The sequence below is a fragment of the Coregonus clupeaformis genome, chromosome 19 (genome assembly GCF_020615455.1).
Source record: "Coregonus clupeaformis isolate EN_2021a chromosome 19, ASM2061545v1, whole genome shotgun sequence".
In the NCBI taxonomy this organism is placed as follows: domain Eukaryota; kingdom Metazoa; phylum Chordata; class Actinopteri; order Salmoniformes; family Salmonidae; genus Coregonus; species Coregonus clupeaformis.
In genome coordinates, this window is record NC_059210.1 from 9935797 (window position 1) to 9956702 (window position 20906).

Sequence of the window (20906 nt, forward strand, 5' to 3'; positions counted from 1 at the left end):
GTCGAAATACAGTAGTATAGTAAGTCGAAGTATTAAAGTATTTTATTGAAAATTATGACAAAATTGATGCAAATTAACAGCAGCCTGTCACCGTGATGGTAGGTGAGGTGGTTGAACTAAACCAGGGGTGTCAAACATAATCACGGAAAGGAAAGCTAGATGGTCGGGGACCATAATCAATTCCCAAAACGATGGATAGGGGATTTTATTTTGCAAATTTTGACAGCGAGGAAATATAACCAATGTTCATTGCAGCCCTCTGGACCTCGTTGAAGACCCTGGGATAAAAAATGAGGTTGACACCCCTGAACTAAACATTGAGAAGTTATTTTGATGGTTCAACAAGATGACAACGTTATAATAACGGATCTTTCTTCATTCCTCCAGCCACAGGAGGTTGGGTTGAGGCCAGGGTTGGGGTGGTTGGACCTTGTTTGGGTCCACAGAGTCTGTGGTCATAGTGGTGCAGATGGGGTGTGGGGAGGCCAGTGACAGGCGTGCTGCCAGGAGCCCCATCCTAACACAGCTGTGAGTGTCTCTGCTCTGGAACATCCCTGCCAATATCCCACCTGCAAGACTGAGGAGAGGAGAGAGAGGGGTGAGTGGGAAACCAACATTTCACCTATGGCGATACATTTTTTCATTTAAATTTTTTGGTTTACTCCCATCCCTAGATAGCTACTGACCTATCTCCGGCTCCTGAGACATTCACCGTTTCGTCTGTGGTCTGAGCCAGAGCAGAGTAGTGGACGGCACATAGCCGACCCTTCTGGAAAACAAAAAACATCATCATCATCACCATAATGTTTAAAGATATAAAGGTTTGTCAAGATGCTCACGTTTAGTTTAGAAGTGAAACAGAATGTGAGAATGTGAGCTCACGATCAGGCTGGTTTAACAAGTCTATATAAAGGTATCCTATTACCCTTGTTCCTCTCCTAGGCTGCAGGTCTACAGACCCAGCGTTATGTTCTCCACACAGCAGCACTCCCATGGCACCCAGGGTCACCACCACACACTGCAGGTGGTCCAGCAGGGGGCGTGTGAGAGCCATGGCACAGCGCAGCACCTCCTCCACAGAGCTAGGCAGCACTGACCCCACAAGACAAGACCACATTAAATCAGACAGCTCATCATCATGCACAAGCTCCTATCAAACAAAAACGTCATAGTGTGTGCATTACTTATTATATCTAGCCTGGTCTCAGATATGTTTGTGATGTCTTGCGAAGTGTCAACTGCTATGGTCATTGTTAAGCCAAGCATAGGAGTTGGCTCCACAGCACAAACATAGCTGGGTCCAGGATAATTCCGTATTATATACAGTAGGCTCCAGAAATGATCTCAGTGCGCAGGAATGACTGACTATCATACCTGCAGGTGTTGGGAGGCCCAATGCCTTGTTTATGGTACACAGCTCAGCCAGGTTGGGAGAGGTGTAGGCCAGGGCTTTCCAGCTGTCTGACAGGAAAGGCTTGCACGCCTTGTCACAATCAGTTGGCTCATACCACACTGCAACACAAGTTTATCACATCAGGGTCTGTATTCATAAAGCGTCTCAGAATAGGAGTGCTGATATAGGATCAGTGTGGTATCGAGTAAATGCTGGCAGTTATTGCTGATAAACAAAGGAGTCCGCTCATACTGAACCTTTGATCATAAGTTTATTCATATCACAAGATTCCAGCATAAGTGACGGATGTCATGACACCCGGAGAGCAGTGTCCTCGAATTGTAATGTCTGCTCTGACCTCTTCTTCGTCCAGCATATACTTATAAACAATGCAAAAATATGGGTTGCTCCCTCTGCTGTCCAATCACCTGTCTCCCCTGGGGCGTCACCCTACAAATGGCTACTTTTGAACTAAGATAAACATCCCCTCTTTGTTCCTCTAGAAAAGTCATAATCTTAATACACTACATCAGTTTTGCCTTTTAGATCAGAATGAATAAGATTACATGGACAGGGGAGACCTGATCCTAGATCAGTACTCTGACTCAGATTCTTTGTGAATAGGGGCCCTGATCACACAGACATGCACTGATGGTGAGAAAATGGTGATCGATCACTATTGATGACTGTCAAAGCGGTCAGCTCTCCATGCTAACCTGGCACTGCATGCTTCTTGGCGAAGGAGCAAACATAGTCGATGGTGGAGACGGGTATATTGCCGTCCAGACACACGAGAGAGGCTGACGAGAGCTTCTCCTCAAACTGGGACACCTGTATATAGAGATAGGCAATGTGTTATTTTTCAGTGCTATTCTATATTTAAAAAAAACAATCATCATGACAAAAAACATTATATATGTGTACTTTTATGTGTAGTAAATCAGGTTCTCTTTACAGTTTAAAATGTAAATGAAGTACCCGCTTCAGAAATACTCACATACTGCTCTGTGATTTGCTGGTGGATGTCCATGTCGCCCAATCCGAGACTCAGATCCCCGCTCTCAGTGATCACGGCACAATAAGTAGCAGTCCGCTGCTCCTTAAGCCTAGCGACACCACTGGTGTTCTAAGGAAAATCAAAAGAGGCAAGAATGTCATGCCAGAATACTACGGGAGAGGGATTCATTCCGCTTTGCATTTGGTCATATAAAATTGTTACTACTCGTTAAGGGCCCGATTTAGAGTTGAGATAAGTAACTCGCACAACTCTGATTTTAAATGGAAACGTGCTGATCTCAAGTCAGAACACCGCTCTAAATCTTCTCCACATACGTACCATGTGCCGACAGTAGTTCAGCACAGCATCACTGTGAGAGTCAGTTCCAATAGCTGAGATGAAGAGAGGTCTTTGGCCCATTCTGCTCAGAATGTCTGGTGGGTAAAATTTCACACAAGAACTCAACATTAAACTGTCTTCACTCAATGCAAAAGTTTGATTAACCTTTTCCGCATATAGGAGCTATGTAGACATAATTGCATGTTATAAACTGGGTGGTTCGAGCCCTGAATGCTGATTGGCTGACAGCCGTGGTATGACAAAACATGTATTTTTACTGTTCTAATTACGCTGACAACCAGTTTATAATAGCAGTAAGACACCTCTGGGGTTTGTGGTATATGGCCAATATACCACAGCTAAGGGCTGTATCCAGGCACTCCGCGTTGCGTCGTGCAAGAACAGCCCTTAGCCGTGGTATATTGGCCATATACCACACCCCCTCGTGCCTTATTGATTAAATAACTAACCAGCGAGGTTCCTTCCTACTCCACCAAATGACTGGCAGACACTTCCAGGATTCGTCTGTCCAAACTGTGAAATATATAAACAGCCAATTGAGCAATCAAAGAAACCCATGTGTCATTGACGTTATTTGAATATTCTAGACGTGCAGTAGTAGATGCTTGATATAAGCAGGGTTAGTGTGAACGTACCACTAGCTTATCTGTTTTCCCCTTGGCAATAAAATCCACATTCACACCACCTATGACAACCTGTGATGAAAGAGCCACAGTGGTATTGTACAGCAAGCATGTTAAACACTGTCCATCAAGCTAAAACTAGAGTAAGAAAACTGATGTGCTCTACAAGACAAGAGTGGTTGGTTCATATCGATGATGAACACATGACTAGTACTCACAATGGTTGAGTGAGAGTCCAAATCTTTCTCTCTCTCCTTTGCGTGAGGAGCAGAAGGTGTCCTAGTCTTCTTCTGCATTCGTTCAGACAGTGCACAGGCTATCTGACTGCCCACCCTGGCATTATTATGGATGAGAGCGATATCTTTGGGAATATCAGATTAAGGACCTTAATTGTAATGATGATACAAATATTCAGTTATATATAGACAAAACAAGTTTAAAAAATCAACAATTATGACGTCAGATCTTTTTTTTATTTTTATACCTTACACTAAGAATGACTCTGATATGATCCCTCCCTCCCTCCCTCCCTCTCTTCAGCGTGGTTTTCTCACATCACGGTATTGATCAGAGAAGGATACTAGCCTGGAGGGACTTTCCTCGGGTCAGTTCGTTGACCTTTTGAAGGATGAAGGGCGTCACATCTCCTCCTCTTATACCTTTAGCACTACAGGGGAAATACGTACGAAGGCAACAGAGAGTTCATCGTGTGGCTGATACTTTTCTTCTCATATATCAAGGCAACCAAACATAAACTCTGATAAGCAGACTTCCTGTGATGTCAGTCATGCAAGCAACTATCTAGAGATCAGGAAATAACCGTTTAGAAAACACCACCCGGCACAGACGGACCATGAGAAGTGCTCAATAAATAAGGCTTTAATGGCAATACCTAAGTAGGCAAAATACATGTATTGGGGATTCAACTACAGCCAAGATAGGTGGAAAGGTGATTTATGTTATATTTTGAGTGAAACATCCCTCTGAACCTAATGCATCGCTTCCTTACTTAGCCTCTGCCAGTGCAGCCTGTATAGCGTCCTCAATCTGTTGTCCAGCTGCTGCATGCTCCTTAGGGATGGGCACAGCCAACAGTAGACCGCTCTGTAGACCCAGGGACAGCGTACCCGCTGTCGACCAGGGGAAAGAGACAGGTGTAGTACATTATGATGCAGTCATAATACATTGTAAGATTTGTCGTAAGCACGTATGACCCCCTTATAATGTCTTATGATCATGTCTATATTATCAGTTCAGAATGACCCTGAAATAACAGCAATATTGGGTCAGTTGAACATTTTGCTACTCAAGACATAAAATATTTATCTGCGTTACCAATGAGATCTGCAGCCTCCTCAGCATTGTTGACGTGGTAAGGGGAGGTAAACCCACTTTGTGGAGAGAAGAAAGCGGGGAAATTCTTGGAGGTCCCAAATGTGGCGACACACACACCCTGTGTCTCCTGAGAAAGTACACAATTGTTAATGATTATTTGCGATGCAATGGAATCTCTTGCAGTGGAATCTCTTGCAGTGGAATCTCTTACAGTGGAATCTATGCATTTGACCATGTATAAAACCATCTAGCAATAACCACTAACCAAGTACTCCAGGGTGCGGCCAATGTCAAGGATGGACTTGACTCCAGCTGAGACCACAGCAATGGGAGTCCTGCCTAGCTCTGTCAGATCTGCACTGACATCCATACCTGAGAAGATTGTCAGTTAACAATTTCAGTACATTTTGTTGTTGTTTATTTCTGAATCCTAAGCATGAAGTCTCCCCACTGTGGATGATGATGTCATTTCACTGAGGCTACAGTAGCTTCAAACCAATAACGTACTATTCTCTCCATCTCGGTGCACTCCTCCAACACCGCCAGTGACAAAGACATGGATACCGGCTCTGTGTGCTGCTATCATGGTGCCCGAAACAGTGGTGCCACCACAGAGACCCTGGAGAACACACACACACCGGTAAGCAAGGTATTCAAACTGAATGAGACTGAATGGAGTGGCTTTTCGGTTGTTTGTCCAAACCTTGACAGGTGCTCACCTTGCTGATGGCGTAGGGCAGGTCTCGGCGGGACACTTTCAGCGATGTCTTACTCTGGGCTAGGTAGTCCAGTTCTTCTGAAGACAACCCCACATGAACCCTCCCCTGGAGCAGTCCAACAGTGGCAGGAGTGGCTCCCTCAGTCCTTACTATGGCCTCTACCTCTTTGGCTGTGCTGAATGAGGCAAAACAGTGACTGTTGAAGTAGTAACTTCCAATACTGAATTAAGGGCAGCAGGTAGTCTAGCGGTTAAGAGCGTTGGGCCAGTAACCGAAAGGTTGCTGGTTTGAATCTCTGAGCCAACTAGGTGAAAAATCTGTCGATGTGCCCTTGAGCAAGGCACTAATTGCTCCTGTAAGTCACTCTGAATAAGAGCGTCTGCTAAATGGAGTAAATGTTGCCAGAATAAATTAGCTTTATAGCATGGCATTTTACTTTTTATATATCAGGAACTTTCTGTCTTACAAAGTCCTTCGCATTTTGACATCTTTGCAGCACATACCTCAGGTTGTGTGGGTATGGCATGCCATGGGTGATGATGGTGCTCTCTAGCGCCACCACTGGTCTGTTTTCTGCCAATGCCTGGGATACTGCCGGATGGACGAGGAAGAGACCATCTGGGGGGGGGGGAGAATCCGACTTCAATACTACAATGAGGGTAAATTCAAAGTCAGTCTTTAATATTTTTTTTATTATTCATTATTATAGAAGGGGCTGACTTTACCATTTTTGCATAATCTGCTGTGAAATGTTGAGATGCCACGTTTTAGGAGTTGTGCAGATACTTCTCTTAGCAACCTCAACTCAGAATCTCTAAGGGAAACACTGACAACAGAATAAACAAATCAGAATTCAAGAATAACATTTTAAAACAACAAAAATTACCAACGTTTTGTCAAATTGCATATCCAAGTTACAGAAAAATCTTCACAGGGAGTTACCTTAATTTCATGATGGAAAACAAAACAGATTTCTCAGCCATGGATTCCCGGCATCAAAAGCAGCAGTGAGTAGCGTACCACGTCACTGCAAGGCACACATACAATTCACCTATTAAGTAGATTTTCCATTCTCCAGTTAGTTGGGACTAACTAAGTCCCCCACTATTGGGCCCACACAGCGATAAATCTACACCCAAAACATCAGTGCAGTCTGCAACATTGTGAAATAAGTGTTTTGTGTTCTTATCGCTTTCTTATCCCACTACATTCAAGAACTGAACAAAGACCCTTTCCAATAAGGTATATGTAAAGTAAATTATTTAATTGTTCATATTAAGTCATAATGGTAGAGCAAAACACAGTCAACTGTAACTTAATAGAACTACTCCTTAAAAAACAAACTGAAGAAAGGGCTCTGTCAAAGACAGGGCCACATAATGTATCAACTTCACACACAAAAAAAGGCCTTATTACACATTATACAACAGGTGGGTCTAATCCTGAATGCTGATTGGTTAAAACTGCATTCCAGCCGGTGTCTATTCCACAAGTTACCACTTAAATAATAAAGGCTGAATTGTCACAGTTTGCATTTTTATGCTAGACCAGCAGTGATACATTTAAGACTTCCATTCATTGCGTTAGCGCAATGAATGGAAGTCTACAGGAACAGCTAGCATGCTAGCTGTTCCCATGGACTTCCAGTCATTGTGCTAACATCAGTTAGTAATTGTGCTAAAGCTAGTTAGCAACTTCCTTCAAACTGCACACAGAGACATAAAAATGCACATCCACAAGTTCATCTGACTCTGGGGAAGTAGATAAAGGGTTTCATGCCATTATGATTTAAGGCATACTCATTAATTAATTCCTTGATATCACTAACATATTGTATAAATGGTACCGGGCATTCCATTTCCCATAATTCATATCAGCTCATTATGAAATAAACCTCTTCTCTACCAACAATGCTGCTCTTAATGCTTACCTTCCCCAGCGTGTGAGAAATGAGAGAAACTGAGGAATGAGACTTTTTGCACAGAAGAGTGAGTGAACTTTGACCCTGCCATGCTTTTTGTTGACACAGCTTGCTTGCCTTTACCATAGAACTCTGGCCTCTATCTATTCACCCAGTATGACTGAGTTTATGCAACTGGAAATGAACATTATAAGAATAAGAAAACTGTATCTAAAAATATATCCGTTATCAATGCACACCGTTATACAATTTGCTAAGATCAGAGCTACTCTTGTATCAAAAAGTTTTATATATTATGAAACACATGAGTAATGAAATAAAATTAAGTCGATGCCACAGACAGACAAGCTCACTCTCCCTGCCTGTTTCATTAGGCCTACACTATGATCAGAGCCGGCTGCAGTCAATGCTTAGCTAGTGAGAAATCAGACGTTCAACCATTTGATGCCATATTTATAATTATATAAAATATATGCAACACATTTTCCACCAACAGGTTTCTGTGCCAATATACCACACAACCAATAAACAAAGCATACTGACTTTGGGCACTTCAATATCATGGTTTACATTTTCAACACCACAATAAATAGACTATGTCAATCTCGACAAACAGAACGAACATCCCTCCCCACCTTGTAGGCCTACCCAGTATCGAAGGCTTGGATTGACAATCTCTGAATGCCATTAAACTTTTGGGGTGTTTTTAAACAGTTGTCTTTTTCAATTTATCAAAATGGCAGCTGCACAGTTTGGATTGATTGATTTTATTTGTCAGTAAAAATAAATACGGAACGTATTCAGACCCCTTGACTTTTTCCACATTTTGTTAAATTAGAGCCTTATTCTAAAATGGATTACAAATAAATAAATCCCTCAGCAATCTACACACAATACCCCATAATGACAAAGAAAAACAGATTTTTAGACATTTTTTCAAATTTATTAAAAATAAAAAACAGAAATACCATCTTTACATTAGTATTCAGATCCTTTGCTATGAGACTCGAAATTGAGCTCAGGTGCATCCTGTTCCCATTGATCATCCTTGAGATGTTTCTACAACTTGATTGGAGTGCAGCTGTGGTAAATTCAATTGATTGGACATGATTTGGAAAGGCACACATCTGTCTATATAAGGTCCCACAGTTGACAGTGCATGTCAGAGCAAAAAACAAGCCATGGGATTGAAGGAATTTTCTGTAGAGCTCCGAGACAGGATTGTGTCGAGGCACAGATCTGGGGAAGGGTACCAAAAAATGTCTGCAGCATTGAAGGTCCCCAAGAACATAGTGGCCACCATCATTCTTAAATGGAAGTAGTTTGGAACCACCAAGACTCCTGAGCAAACTGAGCAATCTGGGTAGAAGGGCCTTGGTCAGAGAGGTGACCAAGAACCCGATGGTCACTGACAGAGCTCTGGAGTTCCTCTGTGGAGATGGGAGAACCATCCAGAAGAACAACTATCTCTGCAGCACTCCACCAATCAGGCCTTTATGGTAGAGTGGCCAGACAGAAGCCACTCCTCAGTAAAAGGAACATGACAGCCCGCTTGGCGTTTGCCAAAAGGCACCTAAAGACTCTCAGACCATGAGAAACAAGATTCTCTGGTTTGATTAAATCAAGATTGAACTATTTGGCCTGAATGCCAAGCGTCACGTCTGGAGGAAACCTGGCACCATCCCTACGATGAAGCATGGTGGTGGCAGCATCATGCTGTGGGGATGTTTTTCAGCGGCAGGGACTGGGAGACTAGTCAGGATTGACGAAAAGATGAACGGAGCAAAGTAGAGAGAGATCCTTGATGAAAACCTGCTCCAGAGCGCTCAGGACCTCAGACTGGGGGCGAAGGTTCACCTTCCAACAGGACAACGACCCTAAGCACACAGCCAAGACAACGCAGGAGTGGCTTCGGGACAAGTCTCTGAATGTCCTTGAGTGGCCCACCAGAGCCCGGACTTGAACCCGATCAAACATCTCTGGAGAGACCTGAAAATAGCTGTGCAGCAACACTCCCCATCTAACCTGACAGAGCTTGAGAGGATCTGCAGAGAAAAATGCGAGACACTCCCCAAATACAGGTGTGCCAAGCTTGTAGCATCATACTCAAGAAGACTCAAGGCTGTAATCGCTGCCAAAGGTACTTCAACAAAGTAGTGAGTAAAGGGTCTGAATATTATGTAAATGTTATATTTCAGTTTTATTTTTTTTATAAATTAGCAAAACATTCTAAAAACCTGGTTTTGCTTTGTCATTATGGAGTATTGTGTGTAGATTGAGGGGGCGGGGGAACTATTTAATCAACGTAACAAAATGTGGAAAGAGTCAAGGGGTCATCATGGGAAAATCTGCCTCCTAGAGATGAACGTACTTTGGCACGCGTAAACAAGATGGCGTATTGAATAGAAATCGGTACAAAACACCTCAAGATAAAAACATAATATTCAAAATCAGTAAGTTAGACTAAATATTAGCATTTCATATATTCGCAGTTAATATAATTCAATCTGGATAATAACAGAAATAAGATCATAAGGCTAGAGAAATATATCGACAAATATTACTACAACAAGCAACACCCAAACATGACTGAAGACAAGCGTGGAGAGCCGATCCCCAAAAGAAAACGTGACTCATCGACAGATACAGATGATATATGCTTTTCACCACTAGGTATGGTAAGTGTGGAAAGCGACCTGTTGAAGTCGATAAATGACAAATTGGGCATATTAGAATTGGTCAGTAAAGACGTAAAAGAGTTGAAAGCGAGTCTTCAAATGAGTGACGAAAAAGCTTTGGTAATGGAGAAAGAAACCAAAGAAATAAAAGTGACAGTCTCTAAAATGGAAACGGACGTTAGGGAATTAAAAAAAGAGAACAATCTTCTGAGAGAAGCCTTACTAGACATCCAAACTAGATCGATGAGGGAAAATCTAGTACTTACGGGTATTCAGGAAAAGGAGGGAGAAATAACAGAGAATATTATGAAGGACTTCCTGCATACAGCGCTACAAATCCCACTCGAGGCTGTCGATAAAATCCAACTCGAACGTGTACATCGTTTCGGAAAAAGAGGACAGAAATATGAGCGCCCAATCGTTGCCAAATTTGCTTTTTTTAAGGACAAAGCTATGGTGAAAAGCCTGGGAAAAAGACTTGCTGGCACGAAAATAGGCATGAATGATCAGTTCCCGAAGGAGATTGTAGAAAGGCGCAAAGTTCTGTATCCAATCTTCAAGGAAAACAGATTAAAAGGGAAACGTGTTGCACTAGTGGTGGATAAATTATATATTGACATCCAAATGTTCAGAGACACAAAGACTACTCCATGGCTATTCTAAAAGTTGTAATGGAGGAGTCAAATATTGGAGCACCTGATACTAGCAATGATAGGGATTGTAATATTAAATAATATTTATAGTAAGTATAGTATTTTATAAATGGATAAAACGATATAACAAGCAGAATAATACATCTTTATATACAAATAATTAGAACATGGATTTTTTGGCGGGAGGTTGTTGTTTTGGCGGATGGTTGTTGTGGTTGGTCCTGTGTTCTCTCTGGCGTCCTTTTCCCCCTTGCAGCAGATGGGGATGCGGGTGCGTTTGCACGCTCGGCCCATTTCTTCCCGCAGTCAACCATGTGGTGTGCATTTTTGTGTTTGAAAAGGTACGGCGTTAAGTGAGTGAGAGGGGAAATGGTTGCATATCCCAGAGCCGACCGGGGGTCTATGAACAGGGGTAGTGAGAGAGAGAGCTTTCAATTTTGTGTAGATGAGGGATATACATTTTTAAATATAGTATACATCTAATCTAATTATTCATTGTCCTATCATGATGGAAAGATCCCTAACCCTATAACCTGGACACCCACCTGAGCGACCCATACACCAAAGAGAAGTTCCCATCTATTTTATGGACCTGCTGTGAATATGCAGCCTAAATAGAGAAATAAATGCGGTCAGAGACCTACTTGAGCAGCACCGCCCCCTCAAGATTCTGAGCCTGCCTGGCAGGGTTGGTCCTACAAAGCCAGAGCCCCCTGATGGGAGAGCATAATATACAAGGAAATTCTCAAAGCTGCTAATGAGAACCTTGACGACCTTTTACCTAGCCGGTGGGGATTCCGGTGGGGTACGCCCACCCAGGTAGTGGCAGTGCTGGCAACACTGGCTGCAGTAACCCATGGGGAGGGGGTCACACTCGGACAATCAGAGAGGGGGTTTATCATTGTGGCCCAGGTGGCACAAAATAATCAAAGGTCTGACCGCATGGAGATGCTTGGGAAAATGGTTACAACAGGGGATCAGAGTGTTTGTGTCTCAGGTGAAGAGGGTGGATCTGATCTCCATCACCTAGGACTTGACATAGATTAAGTAGATTAATCAAATCTCACATTGTTATCAATTTCTGCTCAATTTGCATGCTTTCTCAATCAGCTTTAACTGTATGTGCACTCGTAGATCAAGTTATTTCTCGAGTTGGGCTCTGGGATATAACAGCCGTTGAGTATCGGATTTTATGGTGGATTGTGGAGGAGGGGGGTTGAGTGTGTTGGAGTATGTGAGTATGTGCGTGTGTGCTGGTCTGGCATCTGTTGTGGGGGGTGGGGATGTTGGGGGGGGTATGGGATGGACCGCAGGGATTATTTGCTAGGATAATAATTGCTTGTCAATGAATTAAATGTAATACAATGGCAATCCTGGTTATATGTTAGAATCCTATGCGTGAACTGCAGACATGATTACGCATATTAATTGATAATGATGGAAAATAGGATATGCATAATAAATAAATAAATAATAGTTTATATATATATATATATATATATATATATAGAGGTGAAAGCATTGGAAATGCTTTTGGCGGTTAACCTGCTTCTGTTTTGTGGGTGGCACTGTGTGCTGTTTTCGATGGATGGGTCCTAGCCTCTCGGGGCCTTAGGGATACGGAGGGACGTGGGGGGGATGCTGATCACTGGGATGACGGCTCAACTTGGGATGGGGAGGGGCTTTAGCGGGGGAATTAGTGGAGAACAATTGAAGGGTTACTCCGTAGCAATGCAAATATCACGGTACAGCTATATGGACACTCAATCATTACGCTATTTTTTATTGGTAAATTTACAAACATATATAATGATAAATAGACTTGAAACTTGTATCTCATTATGGTGTATGGTGAAATAAGTATAGCCAGTTATAATTGTAATGGCTTAGCTGATAATAACAAAAGAAGAACAATATTTACATGGCTCAAAGAGAAGGAATATAATATCTATTGTATACAGGAAACTCATTCAACAATTCGAGATGAAGTAGCGTGGAAAAAGAATGGGGGGAAATATACTTCTCCCATGGGCAAAGAAATTCAAAAGGGATGATGATATTAATTAATAGTAATTTCGATCCGAATGTGCAAATTGTCCAAATAGATACGCAAGGTAGATGGATTATTTTAAATATGGTATTGGACCATAAACAGATATGGCTCATTAACCTTTACGGACCAAATAATGATGATCCACAATTCTTTGACAATATATATAATAAATTATCAAGCCTGCAAGCAACTCAAGACAATATTATTATGGTGGGGGATTATAATACTGTTTTAAATAGCTCAATGGACCGAAAAGGAAATCACACCACAAACAATCACCCACATGCTCTTAAGGAAATTGTGAATGTCATGGATACATTAGAACTAGTAGATATATGGAGGCTTAAATATGCTGATCTAGTGAGATATACATGGCGGAGACTGAATCAAGCTAGTCGTCTTGACTTCTTTCTTATCTCATTCTCGTTGGCACCAAAAGTAAAAAAAAGTGTTGATAGGGGACAGAATGCGGTCGGACCATCATATAATAGGCATATACATTACTCTGACTGAATTTCCACGTGGGCGAGGATATTGGAAATTTAATCAAAGCCTATTAGATGATAATTTATTTATAATTAGAACAAAGGAATTTATAACTGACTTTTTCCAACATAACATAGGTACAGCGAATCCCCTTATTGTATGGGACACCTTTAAATGTGCCTTTAGAGGCCATGCAATTCAGTACTCATCTCGAAAACAAAAGCAATTTAGGTCAAAAGAGTTTATACTAAGAAAGGAAATAGAAAGTCTAACAGAACAGATAGATGGCAATAAAAACTGTAACATAGAGGCTCAGAATAAATTAGAGGAAAAACAAAAAGAAATGGAAAAACTTATTCAAGAAAGATCAAGTGTAATATATTATAAAAATAAAGCAAACTGGATGGAATATGGGGGAAAATGCACAAAATTCTTTTTTAATCTTCAACATAGGAATGCTACCAAAAAGAACTTAATGAAACTGGTTACAATTGACGGAGTCACCCATAATTCACCTAATGATATTTTGAAGGAAGAAACAAAGTATTTTAAGCATACGTTTTCTTTTCAGTCGCCTCCATCTCCTCTAACTGAAGCTAATTGTAGAGATTTTTTTCCTATTGATAATGTCAAATTAACAGCCACACAGAAAGACTCATGTGAAGGTGAAATTACAGAGGAGGAACTTCTGGATGCAATTAAAGACTTTAAGTCCGGGAAAACTCCAGGGTTGGATGGCATACCAATCGAGGTATACCAAACCTTTTTGATATACTAAGAGGACCGTTATTAGCATGTTTTAACCACTCCTATGTAAATGGTAGATTATCTGACACTCAAGAAGAAGGTCTGATCTCATTATTACTGAAACAGGATACAAGTGGAAAATATAAAGATCCAGTCCATTTACAAAATTGGAGGCCCCTTACACTTCAGTGTTGTGATGCAAAAATCCTAGCAAAATGTATAGCGCATAGAATTAAAAAGGTATTGTCGGATATTATTCATTCTAATCAGACAGGTTTTTTACATGGAAGATACATTGGAGATAATATAAGGCAAGTATTGGAAACAATAGAACACTATGGAAAATATGGGAAACCAGGCCTGCTATTCATAGCAGACTTCGAAAAGGCATTTGATAAAGTTCGACTGGAATTTATATATAAATGCCTGGAGCATTTCAATTTTGGAGAATCTCTTATAAAATGGGTCAAAATCATGTATAGTAACCCTAGGTGTAAAATAGTAAATAATGGCTATTTCTCAGAAAGTTTCAAACTGTCAAGAGGAGTGAAACAAGGTTGTCCACTATCGGCATATCTATTTATTGTGGCCATCGAGATGTTAGCTATTAAAATCAGATCCAATAATAATATCAGAGGATTAGAAATACAGGGCTTAAAAACAAAGGTGTCATTGTACGCAGATGATTCATGTTTTCTTTTAGATCCACAACTAGAATCCCTCCACAGCCTCATAGAGGATCTAGATACATTTTCTAACCTCTCTGGATTAAAACCAAATTATGACAAATGTACTATATTACGTATTGGATCACTAAAAAATACAATTTTTACATTACCATGTAGTTTACCAATAAAATGGTCTGATGGTGATGTGGATATACTCGGAATACATATCCCAAAGGAAATAAATGATCTCACTTCAATAAATTTTAATAGAAAGTTAGCAAAAATAGATAAGATCTTACTACCATGGAAAGGAAAATACCTGTCAATTTGTGGAAAAATCACCCTGATTAACTCTTTAGTATTATCCCAGTTTACCTATTTGCTTATGGTCTTGCCTACGCCTAGCAAACAGTTTTTTTAATTATATGAGAAAAAAATATTCAATTTTATTTGGAACGGCAAGCCAGACAAAATTAAAAGAGCATATTTATATAATGAATATGAATTCGGAGGACAGAAATTATTAAATATTAAAGCATTAGACCTATCACTAAAATCTTCAGTCATCCAAAAGTTATACTTAAATCCGAACTGGTTCTCAAGCAAATTAGTAAGATTGTCTCACCCACTGTTCAAGAAAGGCCTTTTCCCTTTATTCAGATTACAACCTCTCACTTTCAGTTATTTGAAAAGGAAATAATCTCCCAAATGTCACTATTTCTAAAACAAGCCATAGAAAGTTGGTTGCAATTTCAATTTAATCCTCCAGAAACGACAGAACAAATAATGCAACAAATATTGTGGTTAAATTCAAATATACTAATTGACAAAAAACCTTTATTTTTTGACAGAATGTTTAAAAAAGGCATAATCTTCGTAAATGATATCATCGGTAGGACTGGTGGAGTTGTCGCACATGCAGCTAACAAAAACATATGGAAATGTCTGCTCTACCCAAAATTACAACCAAATAATTGCAGCCTTACCGCAAAAGTGGAAGAGGAAAGTTGAAGGGGGAGAAAGTAAGGAACTTGTCTGTCGGCCTTGCATTAAAGAACATAATTGGTTAAGGAAAACTGTGATAAATAAAAAAGTATATCAGTTTCACTTAAGGACCAAAGGATTGACAGCAGTCCCATATAGATTGCAAAATAGTTGGGAAGAGATCTTTGACGTACCGATCCCATGGCATAGTGTTTATGAACTGACACGCAAAACGACACCGGATTCAAAAATTAGAATCTTTCAATTTAAATTATTATATAAAATTCTTGCTACCAATAGAATGTTATTTATATGGGGGATACAATCTTCCCAGCTCTGCAGATTTTGCTGTGAAGAGATAGAATCATTAGATCATTTGTTTTGGTTCTGTCCATTTGTAGCTTGTTTTTGGACACAGGTCCAGGAATGGCTAAAGGATTGCAATATTTACCTGGAACTAACCTTGCAGATAGCATTACTGGGTGATCTGAAAGTCATAGTCAATCAATCAATAATATAATAATACTTTTAGCAAAAATGTTTATTTTTAATTCACAATCTGTAGAAGCAATGAGAATAGAAAGGTTCAGAACTTTTGTAAAACATCACAGTACGGTTGAAATATATATGGCAAATAGAAATCCTATATGGATGGTGTTAAGAGATAGATGGGAGGTATTGAATAGAGTTGAAGGGTGGGACTAATAACAAATAACAACAAATAATAACAAAGATAGCTAATAATGTAAGCATACTGTGTCCATAATAAGTATATAGGTTGTATGTTGGGAGCTTTTGGGAAAGAGCACAGTTAGAAAGATATGGCATTTAGAAGCAAACCGGATGGACATCATGAAAATGATCGGAGAGGTTGAGAGTAGAAGAAGTTCAGGAGCAAATAAATAAATAAATATATATATATATATAGATATAGAATTATTGTAAAATTAACTCTGTCCATAAGGTGTAGATAGTAAGTATAGACCGGAAGTAGAGGCCTGGGCGTTGTTGTTCACTAATTTACTCCAAGTAGGGAAAGGATGGTGGGGTTGAAAAGTAATAAAGGGGAATATATATATAAAAAATAAAAAAAACATGGGGGATTGGAAGTGATGCAGACAATTACATTAATAGAAGATACAATCTATCTGCAATATTAAGCTGATCCATCCCCCCCCCCCCCAAAAAAAGAAAAAGAGTCAAGGGGTCTAAAAATTCTGAAGTACGGGGATTGCACAATAATGTCGGGAATGTAAACCAGGGAAAAAACTTACTACCCTCCTCTGTGCCCAATAAAAAAAATGCACTACCCTCCTCTGTGCCCTATAAAACAAACACACAACCATCCCCAAAGCAAAAAAAAAAGTTTGACAACCCTCCCCTATTTTGGATCACTCCCCCACCCAAGTAAATATAAAACTGTTACCTGATCAAGTCAATTTGTCATATGCATAGGATACAGTGCAGTGTACACAGTACAATGAAATAATAATATTATAATAATATGCCATTTAGCAGACGCTTTTATCCAAAGCGACTTAGTCATGCGTGCATACATTTTTGTGTATGGGTGGTCCCGGGGATCGAACCCACTACCCTGGCGTTACAAGCGCCGTGCTCTCCCAGCTGAGTTACAGAGGACCACTTGCTTACTAAACGCTTACTTACTGAGCACAGCAGGATAATAGTAGAGTGAATTGAACACAGTGAGTCTCTATGAACACCTTACTGTTGTACTTGTCTTTCTTGCACAAACACTAGTCTTTTCTAACTAGCACTGATTTAGCTAATAGCTGCCTTATTGAGGAAGGTTTTAAAACATGCAATGACTGTGATATGTGGTTGTCTTACCTACCTTAGTTGAATGCACTGACTGCTCTGGATAAGAGCATTGGATAAATTACCAAAATGTTAAAATGTCTTTAAACTGTTGAGTTGCAGGTGGGTTTGAGAGTAGTTACTCCGTTCTGTCCTGGACACATTCCATGTTCCCCTCACTCCACAATTCACAACTGAGAGCCTTATGAGATTCCACCGCGACTGTTACACGTGCGTGGTCTTCACTCTCAGTCTCAAAGGTCATAGGAAGGCAACGGGGGTCCACATTCTTGTGGTGGGGCCTGTAACATTAGATGAGTTGCAGTATGTGACACAGACAACCCCTCATTGACCTCTCCTTGGTATGTCCCTGTTGACCCCATATAGACATTAGTTGAACCCAAGATGTCTTCAAGATTATGTTGTGGTGCACTGCATGGGCTTGGGGATGGATCACCACCAAATGGCATCAGTGAACATACACTGCTGTTCATTCTTTAAGTGTGCTGACAGAGGGATCATATAACCTACCAAGACAGAGTTACAGGACCCATCTTGCTCAGCTGGATGGGAAACATATACAGTGGTTTGCGAAAGTATTCAGCCCCCTTGGCATTTTTCCTATTTTGTTGCCTTACAACCTGGAATTAAAATATATTTTTGGGGGGTTGTATCATTTGCAAGTCTCTTGGGGTATGTCTCTATAAGCTTGGCACATATAGCCACTGGGATTTTTGCCAATTCTTCAAGGCAAAACTGCTCCAGCTCTTTCAAGTTGGATGGGTTCCGCTGGTGTACAACAATCTTTAAGTCATACCACAGATTCTCAATTGGATTGAGGTCTGGGCTTTGACTAGGCCATTCCAAGACATTTAAATGTTTCCCCTTAAACATTTCACATTTACATTTTAGTCATTTAGCAGACGCTCTTATCCAGAGCGACTTAAAGTTAGTGAGTGCATACATTTTTCATACTGACATGAGACATGAGGGGTGGGATGTGTGTTCTGGGTGACGGGTCCACACAGTGTCAGAACAACAGCATCCCCATGCTGACTAGTGGGTTGGCTGGCTGTGGACATCTTTTTTTGTCCTGTTACTGTGCTACATTTGGACATGCTTAATTACCCTCTTTTCCTAGCTGTGGTTAGTTAGTTAGTTAGTATTTTACCGTAGCTGCATATCAGACGAGGCTAGCTACTCCTGAAACTCACAGCCAGAGCTAACGCCACCAGCAGCCTAGCCATGTCGCGCAGCTAGCTAACCGTTTATTCATTAAATCAGACTCAGTCACTCTTCAAACAAGAAACTTTAAAATTACAAAAACTGCCCTAACACCATTATCGTTATACTACCATATGAGAGTTAAAAAATTCCTTGACGGCTGGTGAAGGAAGGATGAATGGTGGCTTTGAAAGGTGGTTCTGAGGAGTGCAGGGCAAGGTTGGTTAACCTTTTCAGCAGGGGAGGCCTGGTTGTCATAGTCCTCAGCTGGAGCAGCAGGTAGCTAGTGGCATAGCTGGGTAGCACAGGGACTGGTAATCATAGATGCATTGTGGGCATGGGGGACGGGACGGGACAAGTATTATGGAGGCCAGAGGGTAGATCAGGGGATGGCAAATTGAACCACTAGCTCTTCTTTAGCATCCACCTTGATCTGAGAGATTGCACTGTAAGCATAGGCAGCTATCTTGGACACCTGTTGTACATCCAAGTCTGGCACCAGATCGAGCACTTGGTGCGGCTGGCTGGTGAGGGAAGGGAGAGGGAGGGGCTTCTTCTGAGACAGACTGTTACTCAACAAGGCCAGTTTTGTACTGTATTGCCGAGCTTTGTCCATGTACTCATGCTGCTCCATGCCTTGAGAGTCTGCAGCCGAGACATCGATGATGTTCAGGGCTGTCTTGGTAAGGATGGATGTGAGTAAGGCCTGTTCGTCTGTGCGGGCTGAGGGTACACTGGCGGAGCTCCATTCTGTGCCGTTGAGGGGCTTGCTGTCGGGGTTCGGGTGGGGGATCAGCGGCTTACGCTCATCAGGGTCCTGCTCGGTGGTCTCGCTCTCACTGCTGTAACAACAACCCATGGCGTCCACTGGGCGTTCGCCAATCTCCAACTACTCCACCCCGGAAACTATAGCTATAATAAGAGAAACAGACCCTGTCTCAGTCCAAAGGAAAGGAATCAAACTTCTTTCCTTGTTTCTCGCTGACCGCTTATGTCAGCTAAAACCACTCTTAAACACACTTAATCACACTCTTAATCACACTTAAACCTCTCGAGTGTTGCTTTAGCAGTATGCTTAGGGTCATTGTCCTGCTGGAAGGTGAACCTCCGTCCCAGTCTCAAATCTCTGGAAGACTGAAACAGGTTTCCCTCAAGAATTTCCCTGTATTTAGCGCCATCCATCATTCCTTCAATTCTGACCAGTTTCCCAGTCCCTGCCGATGGAAAAACATCCCCACAGCATGATGCTGCCACCACCATGCTTCACTGTGGGGATGGTGTTCTCGGTGTGATGAGAGGTGTTGGGTTTGCGCCAGACATAGCGTTTTCCTTGATGGCCAAAAAGCTTTTTAGTCTCATCTGACCAGAGTACCTTATTCCATATGTTTGCCTTTTGGCGAACACCAAACATGTTTGCTTATTTTTTTCTTTAAGCAATGGCTTTTTATTTGGCCACTCTTCCGTAAAGCCCAGCTCTGTGGAGTGTACGGCTTAAAGTGGTCCTATGGACAGATACTCCAATCTCCGCTGTGGAGCGTTGCAGCTCCTTCAAGGTTATCTTTGGTCTCTTTGTTGCCTCTCTGATTAATGCCCTCCTTGCCTGGTCTGTGAGTTTTGGTGGGCGGCCCTCTCTTGGCAGGTTTGTTGTGGTACCATATTCTTTCCATTTTTTATAATGGATTTAATGGTGCTCCGTGGGATGTTCAAATTTTTTTTTTTTTATAACCCAATCCTGATCTGTACTTCTCCACAACTTTGTCCCTGACCTGTTTGGAGAGCTCCTTGGTCTTCATGGTGCTGCTTGCTTGGTGGTGCCCCTTGCTTAGTGGTGTTGCAGACTCTGGGGCCTTTCAGAACAGGTGTATACAGTTGAAGTCGGAAGTTTACATACACCTTAGCCAAATACATTTAAACTCAGTTTTTCACAATTCCTGACATTTAATCCTAGTAAAAATCCCCTGTTTTAGGTCAGTTAGGATCACCACTTTATTTTAAGAATGTGAAATGTCAGAATAATAGTAGAGAGAATGATTTATTTCAGCTTTTATTTCTTTCATCACATTCCCAGTGGGTCAGAAGTTTACATACACTCAATTAGTATTTGGTAGCATTGTCTTTAAATTGTTTAACTTGGGTCAAACATTTCGGGTAACCTTCCACAAGCTTCCCACAATAAGTTGGGTGAATTTTGGCCCATTCCTCCTGACAGAGCTGGTGTAACTGAATCAGGTTTGTAGGCCTCCTTGC

General features: G+C 41.2%; 2 protein-coding genes across 5 annotated transcripts; both read right to left on the reverse strand.

Moving 5' to 3' along the window:
* Positions 1 to 24: 24 nt before the first annotated feature.
* zgc:136858 (uncharacterized protein LOC678543 homolog) lies at positions 25 to 18028 on the reverse strand. Of its 4 annotated transcripts, none has more exons than XM_041836945.2 (20): positions 17473 to 18028; positions 6370 to 6454; positions 6153 to 6253; positions 5931 to 6045; positions 5428 to 5602; positions 5216 to 5327; positions 4974 to 5080; positions 4709 to 4835; positions 4383 to 4503; positions 3955 to 4040; positions 3592 to 3734; positions 3386 to 3445; positions 3200 to 3263; positions 2730 to 2824; positions 2391 to 2519; positions 2110 to 2224; positions 1375 to 1512; positions 926 to 1092; positions 687 to 769; positions 25 to 577 (listed from the first exon to the last, which is right to left on the reverse strand). In XM_041836945.2, the coding sequence occupies exons 2-20, from the start codon at positions 6408 to 6410 to the stop codon at positions 376 to 378; spliced, it is 2181 nt and encodes a 726-aa protein (XP_041692879.2). In that variant the 5' UTR covers positions 6411 to 6454; positions 17473 to 18028; the 3' UTR covers positions 25 to 375. The 4 variants fall into 4 exon arrangements, with proteins under 4 accessions (XP_041692879.2, XP_041692881.2, XP_041692880.2 ...); XM_041836947.2 differs by having other exon boundaries at positions 17469 to 18028; XM_041836946.2 differs by lacking the exon at positions 17473 to 18028 and adding an exon at positions 7358 to 7415.
* A 612-nt stretch (positions 18029 to 18640) lies between these two features.
* LOC121531279 (ragulator complex protein LAMTOR1-like) lies at positions 18641 to 19698 on the reverse strand. The gene has a single exon (XM_041836519.2). The coding sequence runs from the start codon at positions 19516 to 19518 to the stop codon at positions 19042 to 19044; it is 477 nt and encodes a 158-aa protein (XP_041692453.2). The 5' UTR covers positions 19519 to 19698; the 3' UTR covers positions 18641 to 19041.
* Between the last annotated feature and the right edge of the window lie 1208 nt (positions 19699 to 20906).